The 17,288-nt window shown below is 42.0% G+C and overlaps 1 protein-coding gene and 1 long non-coding RNA gene across 28 annotated transcripts in view; one reads left to right on the top strand and one right to left on the bottom strand.

Moving 5' to 3' along the window:
- tacc2 (transforming, acidic coiled-coil containing protein 2) overlaps positions 1-15,781 on the top strand; it is a 48,002-nt gene extending 32,221 nt beyond the window's left edge. For 4 of the 27 annotated variants that reach the window (XM_019366313.2, XM_005473980.4, XM_025897244.1 and 1 more), the window contains 20 exons: positions 1,156-1,262; positions 2,258-3,665; positions 3,826-3,861; positions 5,392-5,449; positions 5,555-5,762; positions 6,123-6,172; positions 6,336-6,445; positions 6,721-6,874; positions 7,293-7,439; positions 7,783-7,875; positions 8,674-8,733; positions 10,309-10,338; positions 10,979-11,119; positions 11,217-11,293; positions 12,260-12,303; positions 12,907-12,915; positions 13,647-13,807; positions 13,903-14,009; positions 14,695-14,815; positions 14,903-15,781. In XM_019366313.2, coding sequence (XP_019221858.1) covers positions 1,156-1,262; positions 2,258-3,665; positions 3,826-3,861; positions 5,392-5,449; positions 5,555-5,762; positions 6,123-6,172; positions 6,336-6,445; positions 6,721-6,874; positions 7,293-7,439; positions 7,783-7,875; positions 8,674-8,733; positions 10,309-10,338; positions 10,979-11,119; positions 11,217-11,293; positions 12,260-12,303; positions 12,907-12,915; positions 13,647-13,807; positions 13,903-14,009; positions 14,695-14,815; positions 14,903-14,968 — 3,187 coding nt within the window. In that variant the 3' untranslated portion in view covers positions 14,969-15,781. The remainder of the gene's footprint in view (positions 1-1,155; positions 1,263-2,257; positions 3,666-3,825; positions 3,862-5,391; positions 5,450-5,554; positions 5,763-6,122; positions 6,173-6,335; positions 6,446-6,720; positions 6,875-7,292; positions 7,440-7,782; positions 7,876-8,673; positions 8,734-10,308; positions 10,339-10,978; positions 11,120-11,216; positions 11,294-12,259; positions 12,304-12,906; positions 12,916-13,646; positions 13,808-13,902; positions 14,010-14,694; positions 14,816-14,902) is intronic. The other 23 variants (XM_025897252.1, XM_019366299.2, XM_019366305.2 and 20 more) reach the window with 22 other exon arrangements.
- Positions 15,635-17,288, bottom strand: LOC112841923 (uncharacterized). The gene is made up of 2 exons (XR_003213404.1): positions 17,088-17,288; positions 15,635-16,966 (listed from the first exon to the last, which is right to left on the bottom strand). It is a non-coding gene; the product is annotated as an uncharacterized LOC112841923 (long non-coding RNA).

The following is a 17,288-nucleotide window of genomic DNA, read 5'->3' as shown; positions in this document are numbered from 1 at the left end:
CATTTAGATTGGGAGACAGCATTTCCTACTGAACAGGAGTGGAGACAAACTGATATGGCTACAGATGACAAAGATGCATGAAAGGACTGTAGATTAGAGACAAAGAGATCCGGATACTAGACGACAGAGAGAAAGAGAGAAGGCAGAGGGAAGGCTGCATCCAGGATCCTATCTGTGGGCTCCTACCTGTGTGTCAGGCAGTAGCTCTGTGGTGCGGAGAGGTGCAGCCCACCAGCAACCATGGCAGTGAGTGCGTGGCAGGCTCTGTCTCCACTGCAGTGGGCTCGATGGGGCTGGGACACTCTGCTGGGTGGGGCAGGAGACGGGAACAGCCCAGACGCTGATCCGGCTCTGGGGCTCCTTCGCCGTCTCTCCTGGGGCTCACGTCATGACAGCATGATCAGGGCTGCCGGGGAACCGGTCAGACAGAGGTGAGACAGGATGGGGGACCGGAGTCATATACCGTCAGATAATCCATTGATCAGCATAGCATTAAGATGGGTAGCCAAGCTATGTTTCCAGCTTCGCTGCCACTTGTGTACTTGAGCGTGTTTTGCTGAGAATGATAAGATATAAAGACTTTATTTGCATGCAGAAAGCTTTAATTTCTCATTGTTTTAATTCAGGGGTTTCTGTGTTTCCTGTGTTTTTCCTGTATTTTTTAGCTCTCATATCTCATCAAGGCTCTTGAGGCTTTCTGGTATATTTGAGTCTTAGTGTGTGCTATGTAAGGTAATGCTTTGTCTCAGGCGTGTCGTTATCTGTCACCTCACTGCAGATTCAGCATTCTCATTGGAGCACCTAGAAATGAAAATATAAACACATCATAGCCTGGAGCTTTTTTATTTATTTTAAACCATCACACATGCCAGGAAATACTCTTATTGCTGTTCCCACATGATGTACTGCAAGCGCGTAATAAAATGTGTAGCCTCTGATTAAAAATGCCTCCAACATACAGTGACATAAAGAATAACATTAGAGCTGCACGACTGGAAAATAATTCTGTCCTTCGTGATGATATTATCTTTCACCTTTTTCTTGAGATGGATGGATATTTATGTTAATGAGCCTGATGCGGGTCGTTATAGTCCAGCGGGTATCGGCCTGCTTCACAGCACCTTTCACTTAATGTTTCCTCATCTTTTATCGTAGGAGCTCAGACTCTGATGGCGCTTTTGAGACCCCTGAATCTACAACTCCAGTGAAGGCTGTTTCTCCAGCTGAGCCTCAGATAAAGCAAACAACATCTGATGAGAAAGGTACAGCAGGACAATTATTTCATGATCTTTGCTTAGTTTTATACCGATTTAAGCTGTTTCACTGTTGAAAAAAGTGTTGTTACTGGATGGATTGTTACACCACCTAGTGGAATGAAGTTGTAATTTAAAACTGGGTTATTTGTTTTTGCTGTGACAGCCTACAGCGCTCAGAGCTACAGCTCTGGGGACACTTTTATGTGTTTTTTTTCATGCTTTTCTGTCCAGTTGAGACATTCATTGAATTATTTATGACACATCCATCTCTAGAGTTTAAAGTGTCACATGCAGACACTCACAGAGCAGTTAAATTCTACCATAATCTACAGTACTGTGCAAAACCTTTGAGCCACCCCTCATTTCTTTATATTTTTCAGAAAAGTGGGAAATAGGTGCGACAGTTTACTTAAATATGTGCAAATACAGATGGGAATAAATAAAGTTTTTACAATTCTATTGAGCTTAGTCAGCATTTGGTGTGACCATCTTTATTCTTCAACACAGCCTGAACTCTCTTAGCAAAGCTTTTGTGCTGAAAAATGAAGCTGTTGCCGTTCAGATGCTTACCAGATGGTACTGTATGGTGGATCAAAATCTGACCATATTTTTCTGTATTCATAAATCCCATCAATTTTGACAAGATTATCAAGAGAGGCTAAAATGCCTCCCCAAACAATGATAGGGTCTTCACTGTAGACACTCATTTTAGACACTTAAATGAATGTAGACAGTCTGTGCACTTAAATTTTTTTCTTTTTTGGTGTCTGACACACAATACTGAGATTTCCAAAGTTTTTGGCTAATAATTTTTTGGCAATCACCTTGCAAAAATATGATTTCATGCATGTTTAACTGCATCTTTGGTATTTTTCACTGATTTGAAAAAAAAAAAAAACAAGCAAGAAAAAAAAACATGTTTTGTTTGACTTAATGGTTGGATTAGTTAGACTCTTGAAATCTTTGTCTTATGTTCCACATCTTTCAATCTCCTTTTGCAGTAGAAGACACCTCAGTCACTGATCCTACATCTGACTTCACTGCAGCTGAACTACCATGCCATTCTGCATCAAATGCTTTTGATGAAAACAAGCCCATCGCTGCCAGCGGTACATATAACATTGAAGTTTTTGCTGCAGAATCAACGACTCACACTCTAACCCGTTCTCTGAGCCTCCAGGGAGGAGAACTAGATAGTTCTGCTCCGTTGGACGGATCAGCTTCAGGAGGTTTCCGTCCACATTCCGAGTCTTTCAGTGTAGGCACTGAGAGTGCCCCAGGGACACTCCGCAGGCCCAAGAAAGTTCGTCCTGGGTCTGTAAAGAAAAAGCCTCTTCTCAGACAGAACTCTAACCCAGAGAGCCCAAGGCCAGACTCATCCAGCAGCACCCCAGAAATTAAGAAGAAGGCGAAACCTCGAACGGCCAGCCCTCTCCAGGCTCAGGAGGAAACAGAGGGAGGCTCTGCAACACCGAGTCCTGGAGGAACGCTGCGAAAAGCCAGAAAGACCCGTGTTGAGACTCCTCCTCCCCTGCCAGAGGAGACCAATCATACCACCCAAGAGGAGAGCCTTATTGTCCCTGCCTTACCTTTATGCCAGGAGGAGATACCCCTCCCTGATAGTCAAGCAGACAAAGAAGAATCTCCCATCCCTCCCAGTGGCTCCTACAAATGGGATCCAGACAACTTTGAGAACATCGACCCCTTTAAGACCGGAGGTAGTAAAATTGCCAATTCCCCTGTTTTGGGTCGTAAGGAACCTGTGTGTGCCCCCATTTCCACCCCTCTAGAGAGTCCCCCCGTCCCATCTGAGGAACCACATCACCCCAGTCCACCCGCTCCTATTAGAGAGCCAGTCACGAATCCTGAGGAGCAGCCCATTATACCCAAGCGTCAGTCACTAAGACTGGAGTTTGACTACTCCGAGGAGAGTGGTGAGGCATCGCATCAGGCCTCTCCTCCACCTAAGAAGCTAGGCAAGAAGCCAGGTGCCAAGATGCCTCTGAGGAAACCAAAGCTGGGGCTGAAAAAGGCGCCTCCAGCACAGACAGAGCAGCTGGACAACATTCCTCCGGCAACTCACAACAGCAACGAGGATGAAATCCCGGCAACTAAAGCATCTTACACCTTTGAACTCGACAAGTACGAAGATCCAAACTTGAATCCATTTACTTCAAGGAAAAGTATCACCAACTCGCCCAAACTATCCAGGCCGCCTTATAACTTTGATGACTCCATAGACCCTTTCAAAACCTCCAACAAGTTGGCCAATTCCCCTCCTAAGACTTCTGCCTCATTTGAACTGTCATCCAATGACAATGATAATGAAAATGACAATGACAACCTCGGGGAATTAGAGGACCAGAACCAGAACAAACCTGCCAAGAAGAAGAAAACTCCCATCAAATCGTAAGTTCACTCTGTATTACCAGAGGATTGTCTATTCACAGAAAAGTCTGCATCAGTCTGTGTTTGTATGTGGTTCTCTAGCCAGTTTTGCCAGTGTCCTCTGTCTGTCTGTCTGTCTGTCTGTCTGTCACCTGTGTCTGTGTATTCTCATATGTCACAGGAAGTCCAGGGGTGTGTCTTCTCTATGTTGTTTTTTGTAAGTACAGGGACAACACAGCCATCCACCCTTTTTGCCCTCTAATTCAATCTGGCCCTCTTTGAACCAGCATGTTGCCCTGTTGTCCCTATTAACAGAAACATCAAAATCATTTCAATGCAATCGCTATTAAATCACTGAAACTCGTTTGAAACCTGCCCATTTTAACTGGAGTATCCATGCCAGTTTAAATCACCCATAATCCCTCCTGTAGAAGATCCAGTTAGTAAATTAATGCTATATTTCTATGGACTTATGGATGGATAGTGGTGAAAAACTCTTTTGTTTTTTTTGCTTTCCTTTTTTACACTGAAGTAGCTGCAATAATTTTTTTCATCTGTATCCAGTTGTAAGTGTTTAACAAAGGAGGTGCTGGTGCCCCCTCTGGTGTTCATTGTTTGCTATTGATGAAAGAACGAAAGCTACAGTGTATCAGCGTGTGCCAAGATCACATACAGTTTGAAACAGGCTGGACCAGTAAGAAGCTACCTTTCTTTTAATGCAATGAACTGCAACTTAGTGATAATATTTATATTTTAACCCAGATATCTTAAAAAAAACATGTACAATGTCAACAGTATGTTTTATTGCATGTGAATTACAGCAAATTTGGCTCAGGCCACATGTCTTATACTACTGCTATTTAATATATTTTTACAGGGATACATAGCCCTTTTATTAATTCAGGCATGCATTACACTCATTAAACACTGAGCATAAAAATGTGCAACATCTGCAACGATTCCAGAAATTTTACAGACTGAGTAATCCATTACATGCAGTCATCTGAAAAAGAGTTTTTCACAGGGTCTATGCAGTCCTGTGAAAAACTAAGTACATCATTACTGCTTTGATAGGAATTAAGGGGGTAAGTAGCAGCCAGGTGCTGCTAATGCACCTGATTAACCGATCATCAGCAAGTGAGAGCACTGAAGCAGCACTGTAAAGAAAAGTGGGTCAAAATTCCTCCACAACAATGTGAGAGACTGATAAAGTCAGAGAAAAAAGAAAATTGCATAGAGCCGTGTGAAAACTTGTTTTTGCATGTGACTGTATGTATTTACAGTGTAAGTAAGTGTAAAATTGGATAATTCCTTCTAAAAGTTGTTGCAAAGTTCTAATAATTCAGCTACAGTAGATTTTGTTTACCTCATCATCCTGATCGCTAAACTGTCTGAGATCTTCGGTGTAAGTAGGGAAACCAAGCTGCTCATAGCATAATATTAATTTTCCATTACTCTCCACTGTCCAGTTACTAACTATAGATTCAGCCCTCTTCAGAATCATTTCACTGTTCTATCCATTTCAGCCACACACAGTAAGCAGCACTGTTGCACATGTGGAAATGAACTATGCAAATTATTGTTTTTTGCAATGATGATTTTATGCAAAATCCAGTCTTTCCAACTAGCTCACATTTTAGCATCTGCGACTACACAAATGCTATATAAATGTGCAGCAAATGCAGAATTAAATACAGATAATGATTGACTCTAGAGTTTGACAGTGGATCTTTTTATATCCCCTCAGTAATACTTTCAGAGTGAAGAGGTCGCCAAAGAAATCACCCTTATCTGACCCATCACAGGTACGTATCTGATATGCAATCTCGTTTGGCTCTGCCGCTTTATCTATGTGCATTTCTCCCTCTTTCATTTGTCATCACTCTCTGCCGCCTTTTTTCGTGTGGCAGGATCTTACACCCGCAGATGAACCTTCCTCCCTTCACCAGCAGGATGACCATGCCACAGATGAGGAGAAACTAGCCTCCTCCACCAGTCATAAGTGGGCAGCCCTGCACGATATGGATGGAGATTTAAACTCTGACCAGCAAGACTTTCCTCAACCCTGCGACCTTACATCCTTTGTTAATGAGAACAGTCTTCCTAAGGAAACTCCAGGTGAGGCATAACTGTCTGACTCTCTGTAACTCTCGGTAATTCAGAGCTTGTGTCTGGATAAACCCTTACATACTGTGTATGAATCAGAAACTTTACCTTGTATTCATACTGCAGTGTTATTGATTTTTCTTGTGGCAGCGATATAAGTCTGCTGGCCCAATTCTGTACTACCCTCTGACCTTACGCAAGAGCCAACGCTTCCCAGAGGCTATCTGGTTCACCCCATCTGGGTCAGAGATGGGAAAACAAACAGCCCTGCTTCGTCCTCTGAACTCGTCAAACCAGAGCTCAGCACACCACCGATGCGTCTCTTCATTTTGTTTACTGTATCTAATGCTTTGTTTTGCCTTTCCCTCTCAGTACAAGACTATGAAATTGAGTACATGGAGAAGATTGGCTCCTCTTCCCCAGTGAGTATTTAATATTATGGAGAGATTTTATTTGAGCTTGTCTTATGCTCACCACTTTTAGTATTTATAGCATTTATTTTACATTGTTTGTGTGCTATATGATATTTTAGCCTTTAAAAGTAGATAGGCTTCTTCTTTTTTTTTAACCTTGTGTGTCTTTTAGCCTCCGTCTGCAAAGAAGCCATCTTTGTACTTGAAGTTGGACTCAGTATCTGACAACTTAACCAAAAATACATGTGCGCATGGATCTGAACCCAGCTCCCCCTGCACAGGGTAAAATAGTTTACATGTTACGCTTGCAACTTTGTTTCTTTGCTGTATTACATAATGGTTTTGTTAACTTAGACTACGTGAGTTTTACACTGCATTTTTCAGTCCCTTTCTTATTCTCGTGTGTGCTAAGTGTACACCACAAATAATGTATAATGCATTCGTTTCAGCTCCTTCAGCAATGTTTTCATTAATGCTGCCATCCATCATCTACGATACATTACATGCCGTGCCTTTCCCCGCCTCATCTCCTGTTGGGTTTTTCTCATTCTGTGCAGGAGTTTTGAAGAGATGGAGGCCCAGATTACAGCAGGTATGAAGACACCGGTGCTCAGCTCCCGGCCTGGCCCCGAGGGCTCTGCTGCAGACAAGGGCAGGAAGAGAGAAAGCGAGGCGCTCAGTCGAACACAGAGCACCGAGATGGAGGAGCAGGTAAGTCAAGTGCCTTTGTGGACATTTAATTACAGTTAATTTGGTGTGCATAAATGTAATTTACACTCATGTCTAGTCATTATCATTTAAGGGGAAACTGTCATGTTTTTTGATTTCGGAGCGTTTGCACCATGCTATTGTTTAGTCACAAGGGGGAGACAGTGCCACGCTGTAAATGCTTCGTCATAGGCTGTGACTCAGCCCTCCAAAGTGAACACCATCAGTCACCGGGATTCTCATTAAATCCTTGTCACTGATAATGAAAAGCCAGTCAGCCACACTAGGTTCCCAGCTCAGATTCAGCAAACCACCTCCCAGTGCTGCCACTCAAAAAAAAATCTCAGCGCTTGCTTTGCCATGCTGTCCCCCTGCCCCCTCCTCCCTCCCCCTCTGCCTACTCCTCCTGGTGCCCTCGAAGCCCCCTAACCAGGGCCCCGTGGAGGCACTTGCGCCAGCCCTGGCCATGCCCCTGTTAGACAGGCTGTCTGAGTGTGACGACCCCCTGCAGTACCTGGAGCCTGACCTGGCTGAGACCAACCCCACAGCATTCGCCCAAAAACTGCAGGTGTGTTGAGAAACCACACAAGACCCTACTTGATAAATTTGCCGACCCATATTTGGGCCTTGATATTTGTCTGTGTGTGTGTTTTTGTACAAAACATTATTCCCCATTGTGTCACTGTGTTACATCCTGCCTTTTCATTTTCCCATTTTTTCCTCCTCCTCCTCCTCCTCCATAAGTTGCAGTTTTTTTTTAGCTTGCTGGGTAAAATAGATTACTGGTGCATAAAATGTAGATAGCAGCTCAACTCAAGTTTCATGTGTTTCCCTCTTACTCTGTCATTCTTGGGCTGCAACCTCTCCTCCCTTACCACTGAAATTCGGCCCCCCCAATGTGTGCGGCCAAGGAGGAGCTGGTGCTTGCTGCCCTGAGGATAGAGGCTCTGCAGGTAGCCAAAAACATCTCTCAGTGCCCCTCCCTCTCCACTGTAACCCCCCAGGTACTGCGCTGAGTCAGCCTGCACCTGCTGTATGCAAGTGTGTGTGTGGGTGAGCAAGTGTGTTTGCAAGAGCAAAAGATGCATCTTGAATGAGGGATTAGCGAAACACAGGTGTGTGTGAAATGCACATGCGCGCACGCGTGTGTGTGTGTGTGTGTGTGTGTGTGTGTGTGTGTGTGTGTGTGTGCATGAGTGTGTCTCAGCCTGCCTCTCCCTCCCCTTAAACACACCATTTTGAGTGTGACTGTGAACCCATGGCCTTATCAACATGGTGGCTGTACAGCTACATCCACAGTCCCGCCACCTTCCGCGTCCCCACATTGGACTCTAACATGGCTTGATGTGTCCCAGCTCCCACCCTGACTACCAGCGAGCTCCATTAAGCCTTAGGAACCAAGTGCTGTGCCGTCTTAGTCCCTTGCCTTTGTGATGCATGTTGGGCAACATGCATGTTGCCTGTTTCATGAGAGACTTGCGTCAGCATGAATGTGACTGGGAATGTCTCACATTAGACTCGGCAGCTGAGGAGTTACATATTACGCTGCAGATCTGTTGAGGTTTCATGATCACCTCCCCAAATCCCAGGTCACATTCTTGTTTTGTGATTTGGTCCATCTATTTGACTAACAGTACTAACAAAACAGCTTTAGGCAGGGTAAGTAGTACCTGGGAATTTGCTGGTCCAAATTCTGAGGCAGGTGCTGAACTTAAACTCTTGCAAGAGTTGGAGCAGGGCACGCACTTCCCACCTACGTCTTTCCTTCCATGTCTCATTCTGTTGTCCCACGCATTTTACAGTCTCGTCTCAAGAAACCCAGTACTCGGCGGTGGAATATCAACGGTTCACCCTTACTCAAAGTAAGAGCAACATAGTTCCCCCTGTGATGTGTTCACGTCCACCCATAGCACAGTCCAAGTGCTTCATCATAAACACATAGTTTTTAATGGCTCAGTATGCCAGCATACCGGATTAATGTCCTGAATATAAGCTTTAAAGGTGATTAAAGGTGTTCACATCTGCACTGGTTAAGAATTATAGCTTACTTTTTTGTAAAACCAAGATAAGGGCTATAAACGCTATTATTCATAGAGTTTGAAGGTAATTGCACTCCAATTAAAGCTGAAATTCAGCACTTTAGCCTCCTAGTACTGGACTGTGAAGCCAAAACTGCCATCCAAATTCTTGCAGACTCCACTAGATCGTCTACGTCTAATAGATCCATAAGTTACAGAGAGTCCATTAATTTGCTGCCTACCAAAAGCTCATTGTGAGCTGTTTTGTGCAGTTATAGCTATGTACTATGTCTGTTGTAGCCTTTGTGCATCTAATAATCAGTCCTTTCTGTCTTTGAGGGATGTGGCTTCAACTTGTGTTTTTGGCTCTTTTTTATTAGCATTAAATCTACAATTAAGGCATTTCGTGTAAAGAGAGGTTAGATTTCAGTGTGCTCACCTTGTCTGTGTTTGAAATTGCATACTAATGTGTTATTTATTATGCTGAAATAATGTGTGATTTGTGGCCAGTCCAAAACATCTGTACCACCTCTGCATTACCTGTGTAGTACCTGACGTGCAGAGTATTTCTGGAGGATTATTAGGGTGTGCCAGCAGAAAACATATCCCACAACACAACAGACATTGCTCAGTGATGAGTAAGGCAGCAGTAATTAAACAATCCAGTTTATTTTCCTTTTTCTATTTTTCAGTCATTACTTTGTGCATCTCAGATGAGGTTGGGTTACCATGGCAACTCATCTCCAACTTGAAACCTGGCTCTCACTTCAGTAGTTAAACAAGAGTGCACATTTTGAGTGTTTAGTTCATGGTATTTGGTATTGCAGGTGCATCGTTGAGGTTTTATAAACGTGAGTCTTTCCTCGCAAAACAATTACAAAACAGGTTATCGTTAAAAATCTGAATCCTGCATGTTTTGTCCCATGCAGTACAGTCAGTGCTGTTAATGAAAAGTCTGTGACATTTGCCTACTAAACGAAAAAAGCTCTTTATTTAACATGTGATTCAGGATGATTTACTAAAAGGGGCTTTTTATTAGGGGATTCTTGCTGCAGCTTTACCAAAGAACCACAGGTTTGATTTGTTTCCTTAAGGTTTCTGAACCTGAACTTTTCTGTATTGGTAGATAAAAACCTAATCAGTATGTGACTGATGTTTATTGTTATATGTACTTGACCGTTTCTGTCCAGAGAAGTAATGCAATTAGCTCTACAGCCAGACGAAACACTTAACTCTTTCCAAAGTAGTGGTAGACCTCTCCTTGTCTCTTGTGACCCCCCCATCATCAAATCCTCCTGTAATCCCTATCTACCAAGGAGAGCTAAATCCCTTTCAGAGTTTTCAGGGAACCAAACATGGTACTAGAACAACTGTATTTTAATATGATAAGTGAGGGGGATTTTATTTATTTTGTCGTAGGTTGCAACGGACACTTGGAGATGCATTTGGGTTTGTAGTGTCTATACTGTAGATCCAAAGTCTGACTCTTTCTAATGATTAACCCTGAAGATTTTCTGATTCACCTTAGCCCACATCACATTACAGTCTCTGTAGCTGTAAAAAAAAAAAAAAAAAGAGTTAAATCCTGTGATTCTAGGAACAACGGCTAAGACCTGTTAACGATGCTCTAACATGCTTTAACAGTAGACTAACATATCTATCCCTCGCTGCCCAATCTGCTCCCCCTAACCTCCCTCTCCTGTATACTATCAGCTGCTGCCCACCTTCCCCTCTGTCTTGCTTGGACCCAATCACATTCAAGCTATTTCAATGAGCAGTTGACCATGACTGCTCGGCTGGGGCCAGCATCAGCCAATAACACGGCTAATACTGTGGCAATGAAGACTGTTTCATCCAATCATGTAGCGGCTGACCAAGTCTTCAAGAACATCCCTGGCTTGCCTCATTTTTGTATTGTTTTTGCTGTGTGGCACATTTTGATATAGTTTGAGGCTGGCTAGCAGTTTGGTTCAGTCCAGAATGTGCGAGTGACCCTGAGGGCGAGGGTGTCCCGCGGTTGCCACAGCCTCGTTGGTAACAGGTTATGCTTGCGTTCCTTTCTCTCCTCTCCTTTGCTTCCCGGAAGCAGCACAGAGACGTGTCATCTTCACTAGAGAGCGGCGTGTCCAAGAACTCACTGTACTCTAGGACCACGGCCAGCTACATCGAAGGGGAGAGTCCCCACTTGCCCAGAGAACTGGACCACTCTTTGGGAATTGCACGAGAGGAGGTGCCCTGAAAATATTTCTTGTTCCTCCGTAAGTCATTGTTTGTTCCTTTAAGTCTGCATCTCACACTTAATGAAATGATTTTGTCACCAACCTCAGATTGTGACAAAGGAGAAAGAAGTGCTGGAGTGGCAGAGGAAGTATGAAGAGAGTCGACAGGAAGTGGTGGAGATGAGGTAAGAAGAGACACCTTGGGTTGTTATCGCTTTCATACACCAGGGTCCCACACGCAGACACTGAAGCATGAATCTAACACCTAGCTGTGTTTCGGACTCCACCCATTATCAACTGCCGAACCTCTCAAGCGGTTTATCTCGCTTAAGGTGTCAGACAAGGCCATGATTACCGGGAGACTGGATAGCCATTTAAAAAAATCAACACCTCGTCCTGTTAGCAAGGAGTAGAGATAAATAGATGGAGATCATGTGATGTAAATGTAGAGGTTTTACTGTTAAAAACTTGTATGTGAGAAAATATCCTAGGTTATGCTCAACTAACTGAGCTCGTAAATAGCAGTAGCTACACTTGTTTCATGATGATCAGTCTAGGTTAAATTCATGGCTTCCAATTGGGGTTCAGGGAAAGATGTACAGTAAAGAAACTTTACTGTGTGTCAGCAGGTGGCGGGTGCAAGTCCAGCTGTCTGCTGCTCAGTTAGTGTGGATAAGTCGGAGCTTACTTCATTTGAATGATTAGACTTTGGATAAGGAGAGGCTAAGAGGCTAAGGGGAAGGCATGGCTAATCAATCCTCTTACCTCTGGAAACTTGCTTTTAAAAAGACGAAGCTTCATTCTGGGTCCTATTGCTTTTTTGCTTGTAGTGTCGAGACACTTCAAGCAACAGAAATTTAATTTGATTTTGAAAAGTTGTGCAGTAAATTTTGGAGCTTGAGCTCCAAATTCACCATTTCCTCTAAATACGGCACGTTTACTGTAAAACTGGACGGCGATAAGTAGCTTACAGGTGTTTGCTGGAAGGGTTCGAACAACAGGCGGGTGGCGGGTTGCACATGTCAGAGGGAGAGATGGGAATTTTTGCAGCCTAAAAAAAATAGACTTCTTGGTATTCGATGTGAGGAGTCTTCTTCTTTTTTTATTTTTTATGTGACATATACTGAAGATTTGCAACTTCTCATCCATAGGAGAATTGTAGCTGAGTATGAGAAGACGATTGCCCAGATGATAGGTGAGTTCATGTAACCATAAGCATGCAAATTTTATTTTAAAGCAGCTATTTTCATTTCTCGTACTCTGCCACTTTGTTTCACACTCGTTCATTTGCAAACTGATCTGCTTTAAGGTCCTTGTGAGGCCTTATCCAGTGCTACCGATCACAGATATTTGAATCTTATTTGAATATTTTTTTCAATCCTTTGCAACAATTTCGCTTTTCTCTGTGTTTGCTTTCATATTTGAATGACGTGAACTGAATCCTCATGTCAGCAGAGGGGACAGCACTCTCCTTTGCCCGCTCTTGTTCAGCTTCTCTGGACTCATTAAATTTCACCGCAGGCTCACACTCCTGCATTATTCCTGCTCTCACCCACATCTTCCTTTCCACCTTTGAACATCCCCGAAGATTTGATTTTTTTTTTCTTTCACTGCGACCAGCTTTTTCTTTTTCCTACTCTCATTAAAGCACCGTCGCACACAGGAACAGTCTGCCTCTGCTAATGTCTAACACTCGGCTCTGTCACGTGTCTTGCCCTCCCAGCTTGACTTAACACAGTCCCTTCTTTTCTGTTCTGCTCCCATCTTTGCCCCCCTTACTATTTGATAACCCTGACAGGCATGCCAGGTGAGTAACGAGGAATTGTCTTTCATTTGTTTGTGTCAGCTTGCATCTCTCCATCCGTCCATCAGAGAGGGGAGCAGCTGTGCTCACTTTCTTCATCTCATTCAGAGCCATTCATTCATTTGTTTGGTTTTTGGGGGTTTTTTGCCTTTCACACTGTAAGCTCAGACTAGTTTTTAAAAGAGAAATAGGACTGAATCTGATGCCTTTTTAAAAAATGACTTTTTTTGTTGTTGTTGTTCATGTAAAGTGCAATATTACACAGTTTACACTGTAAATCTGTACATGAACACGTGCACTTCACCCATGACTGGCGATGGCTGTGAAGTCGTTCATGCAGATTTGGTGAGTTAACCGAGTTGCTCATCGATGGGAAATGAAAGGGATATTTGTAGGCTGAAATAGTGTAGGCACATTGATATTTAACACTGAAAGGTCTTGAGGCCACTCTGATGTTCTGCCTCTGTTTTTCTTTTCTCATTGTTCAGTGGCTTTTTGTGTTTTGCATGCTACACTGGTTTATCAGAAATCCTCATATAGTGTAGTAAAACATCTTGTTGAATCATACTACCACAAATACATTTAGATATATTGTGAAAAATGTCAGAGAAGTCTTTTGTGTGTGTGTGTGTTTGTGTGCTGATTGGGGTCTTTTAACAGTATTTTTACCCACAACAGCAGATTCTTCAACTAGTAGACTCTTTATCTGCATCCTCTCTATGTGTGTCCATCAGAAGATGACCAGAAAGAGAAATCTCTTTCCCATCACACCATCCAGCAGCTCATCATGGAGAAGGACCAGGCGCTGGCCGACCTTAACTCTGTGGAGAAGTCTCTAGCCGATCTCTTCCGTCGTTATGAGAAGATGAAAGATGTGCTGGAAGGCTTTCGCAAAGTAACACAATTTATTCCCAGGTTTTTATCAATATGAACATCTCAGTTTGTCATCTCAGATTTTTTTACTTGCCCCCTTGTGTCACCCACGTACAGAATGAAGAGGTATTGAAGAAATGCGCTCAGGAGTATCTTTCAAGGGTCCGCAAGGAGGAACAGCGATATCAAGCCCTGAAAATTCATGCAGAGGAGAAACTAGACCGGTGAGTCTGTACATATTCTTATTATGTCACATTTTCTGCAATAACTGTGTTATTTCCCCCACAACACTATCTACACTGTAGCAAATGCAGTAAATGTAGTACAGTGTCTTATGTGAATGCAAGTAAATGATGGTGCTTTTTAGGAAAAAAAGTGTTAACTGTAAGCTGCTAATTTTTTCACTATGTACATTTCAGTTTTTCTTACTTCCTGAGCACAAAAGCTCATGAATAATATCAATTTTTGACTTCAAATACTTCAGTTTTAATGCTTATTTCAGTTCTTTGTAGTCATATTTTCTTTTATTTTTTTTATCTCGATATGTGTTTGTGGGACTGAGAACAGTGTTGAAGTTTAGCTAGCAGTGAGTCTACATAACATTGGTACTTTCCTGTACCAAAAACTGTTCTTTAAGTGTACAGCATAACTTATTGTCTGAGCTGAAATATGTTTGTATATGAGTCAGTGTAATTGGAAACAAGTCTAGCTAACTAGCTAGCAATGAGTCTAGCTAACATTGCTAGCTGAAGCTAAACCAGTATTTACAATGGCTCGTATCGAAACACATTTCTATAGATTATATACGATCCATATTAACTCTTTGTTGACTTTTATTTGCTTTTTAGATTTTATAGGCTTTTGTGAGTTGCGTAAAGGTGATGTCTTGTATCATTTGTGTGCCTCCAGGGCCAACGCAGAGATAGCTCAGGTGCGGGCCAAGGCCAAGCAGGAGCAAGCTGCCTCTCAGGCCAGTCTGAGGAAGGAGCAGATGAAGGTGGACTCTCTGGAACGCACTTTAGAGCAGAAGGTCAGTTTTAGGATATAAGAAGATATTAAATTAAAATTTTCTAAAGTTATCCAAGTGTATAAATTTTTGTTGCTAACTGTTTTACAGAATAAAGAGATCGAGGAGTTAACAAAGATCTGTGATGAACTAATTGCTAAGATGGGGAAGAGTTAGCAGGCCACATCACAATGAAGCCAAGCAGAAAATGAAGAGAAGCACTCCTTCTCAAACTGATGGACCTCTAAGGCCAAAGTGGTCTTGGGGTTGTATTTCCTACTGACCATGTGTATACATCATCCACAGGATTGGCTTCCTCCTAATTACTCTGTATATTTTTGATGTTTCAGTGTATCGTACTGTATCAGGGGGTCTGCTTTCAAGTTTTATCATATCACTAATGAGTATGCCTGTGTGCGCGAGTGCGTGTATGATAATGAGAAAGTGCAAGCATTGTTTGTGGGTTAAATTATCTATTATGATGTTGCCATGACAGCCACTGAGGGAGAAGACTGTTTACCCACTCCTGTTATTGTCTCCTCTTAATAAAGAGAAAGATAGACTTTGAAGATGAGAACCAGATTGTTGCACCACTAAGAGAATACAAGTGATCACTATAGATTCTTGCATGTGAGAGATAAAGAAGAACTTGTAATGTTAATGTTTGTATATACTGTAGGAAACGACAAGACTTGTGCATTTTTGATAGTTATTCTGTTGTCTTCAGCCACTTCCCTCACATAACATTGTAGATATTTGTCATACTTGTCATAGCTTTTTTGATGAAATTGTGGAACTTTATTTTTGGGATTTTATTTTGATAAAAAGCAAACTAATTGTGACTGTGTTCAGTTGTGACCAGAAGTAATTTAATTTTGGATGAACCTGTCCTAGTCCTGCAATGGTTGTTTGTCACACTGAGGAATAACTTCTCTGCACAGCTACTGTACAGCATCTGCTTACAAAGTGCAATAAAAGATGGCAATACAGCATGCTGAGTTTAATTTGGTTCTTTTTTCTCAGTTTTTTCCATTTTTACATCTTAGATAGTCCTCTATGTGATATCCACCCATCTTAATAGTACCATGTTGTACCCCTTCTTTCCCTTTAGAGATTTTGGCCCATATTGACATGACAACATCACACAGTTGCCTCAGATTTGGTGGCTCTACATCCATGATGTGCTTCCAATAACACCACATCCCAAAGGTGCCCTACTGATTTAGATCTAGTGACTGGAGGCCATTTAAGGACAAATGGCACATTATCACGTTGGAAACAGGAGAAGAAGTTTACACTGTGCTCATAAACATGGTCATAAACATGATCTACATGGTAAGCGTGAAGTAGTCTGGCTCGAGTGTTTAGTAAGGTGGTAGGTAAGCAGACGCAGCAGACGTTTTGGGTTCCCAGTGAGCTCCATTATTATACATGAAACATAAACCAAACCTCTCAAAAATTAACTCAAAAAACAAAAAAAGCACATGGAATAGGACTAGGCCCCAATCACAATGTCATGCATACAGTGCCCTGCAATTAACACTATTAGAATATGCTGCATGCAAACATATCCAACCCTTTTCACTATAGTGAACTTCAATTCAAATTGTGTACACTTTACAATTTTACTTTCAAATTCAAAAGAATTAATTGAATGAGTTGTTGTAATGCTTAAGAATAATTCAGACTGAATACTCAGATTTGATAACTACAGTTATCAAATCTGAGACACAGTATCAATCATGTTGATTAGAACTTTCGAGAAAGTTGAGAAAATACTTAAAGTAGTAAAGCAGGGAAGAGGTGAAACATGCACAACATTGTTTTAGCCTCTTAACCATTTAGAGTCAGTCCACCAAATTATGAAGCAATTAAGTAAGTAGTAGCATTCAGCAGACACATAACAATCAGACTGCTACTCCATGCACGCTGGACAAGAGCTGCTTTTATATCAAGCCTTTCCAGTTTACACAAACCCTCGCTTTGTGGAGGCTCATCACAGGGCATCAATTATACCAGCTTCAAGTGGTGAAATAGATTTTAGTATTTCCTAGAAGTTCTTTTTGTGATTTTAATTTACATTTTGCTAAACTTGAGTTTTTCTCCTAACTTCTGCCCATCTGCTCACCTCGTTCTTCTCTCAGTCATCACTCTCTCCACGCTCCTCTTTTGCACCTAAAATCACATATAAACATATTATATTTAACAATAAATTACCATAAAAATAATTTAAGTTAAATTATTCTAATTGCAGGCTGGGGATGTGTGTTTGATGACAGTCACCTTGACTTATTACCTTGACTTTGACTGCATCCACTGTTCATACGTCCATTGTGTTTCATTTTGCTGTGTAACCTTCTCTTCCTATCTCTGTCTTTGTGGTGTAATCCAAAAGGTCAAAGTAAAAGTGAAACCGAATTTATAACCTCAATAAAGTTTAGAACTACACTCAAACTGAATGTGGGCTGTTGCTGGCCATTTACAGGAACATCCATCA

The sequence above is a fragment of the Oreochromis niloticus genome, linkage group LG13 (assembly GCF_001858045.2).
Source record: "Oreochromis niloticus isolate F11D_XX linkage group LG13, O_niloticus_UMD_NMBU, whole genome shotgun sequence".
Lineage (NCBI taxonomy): Eukaryota > Metazoa > Chordata > Actinopteri > Cichliformes > Cichlidae > Oreochromis > Oreochromis niloticus.
The sequence above is the reverse complement of the archived record's forward strand: the minus strand, read 5'-3'. Positions and strand labels throughout refer to the sequence as shown.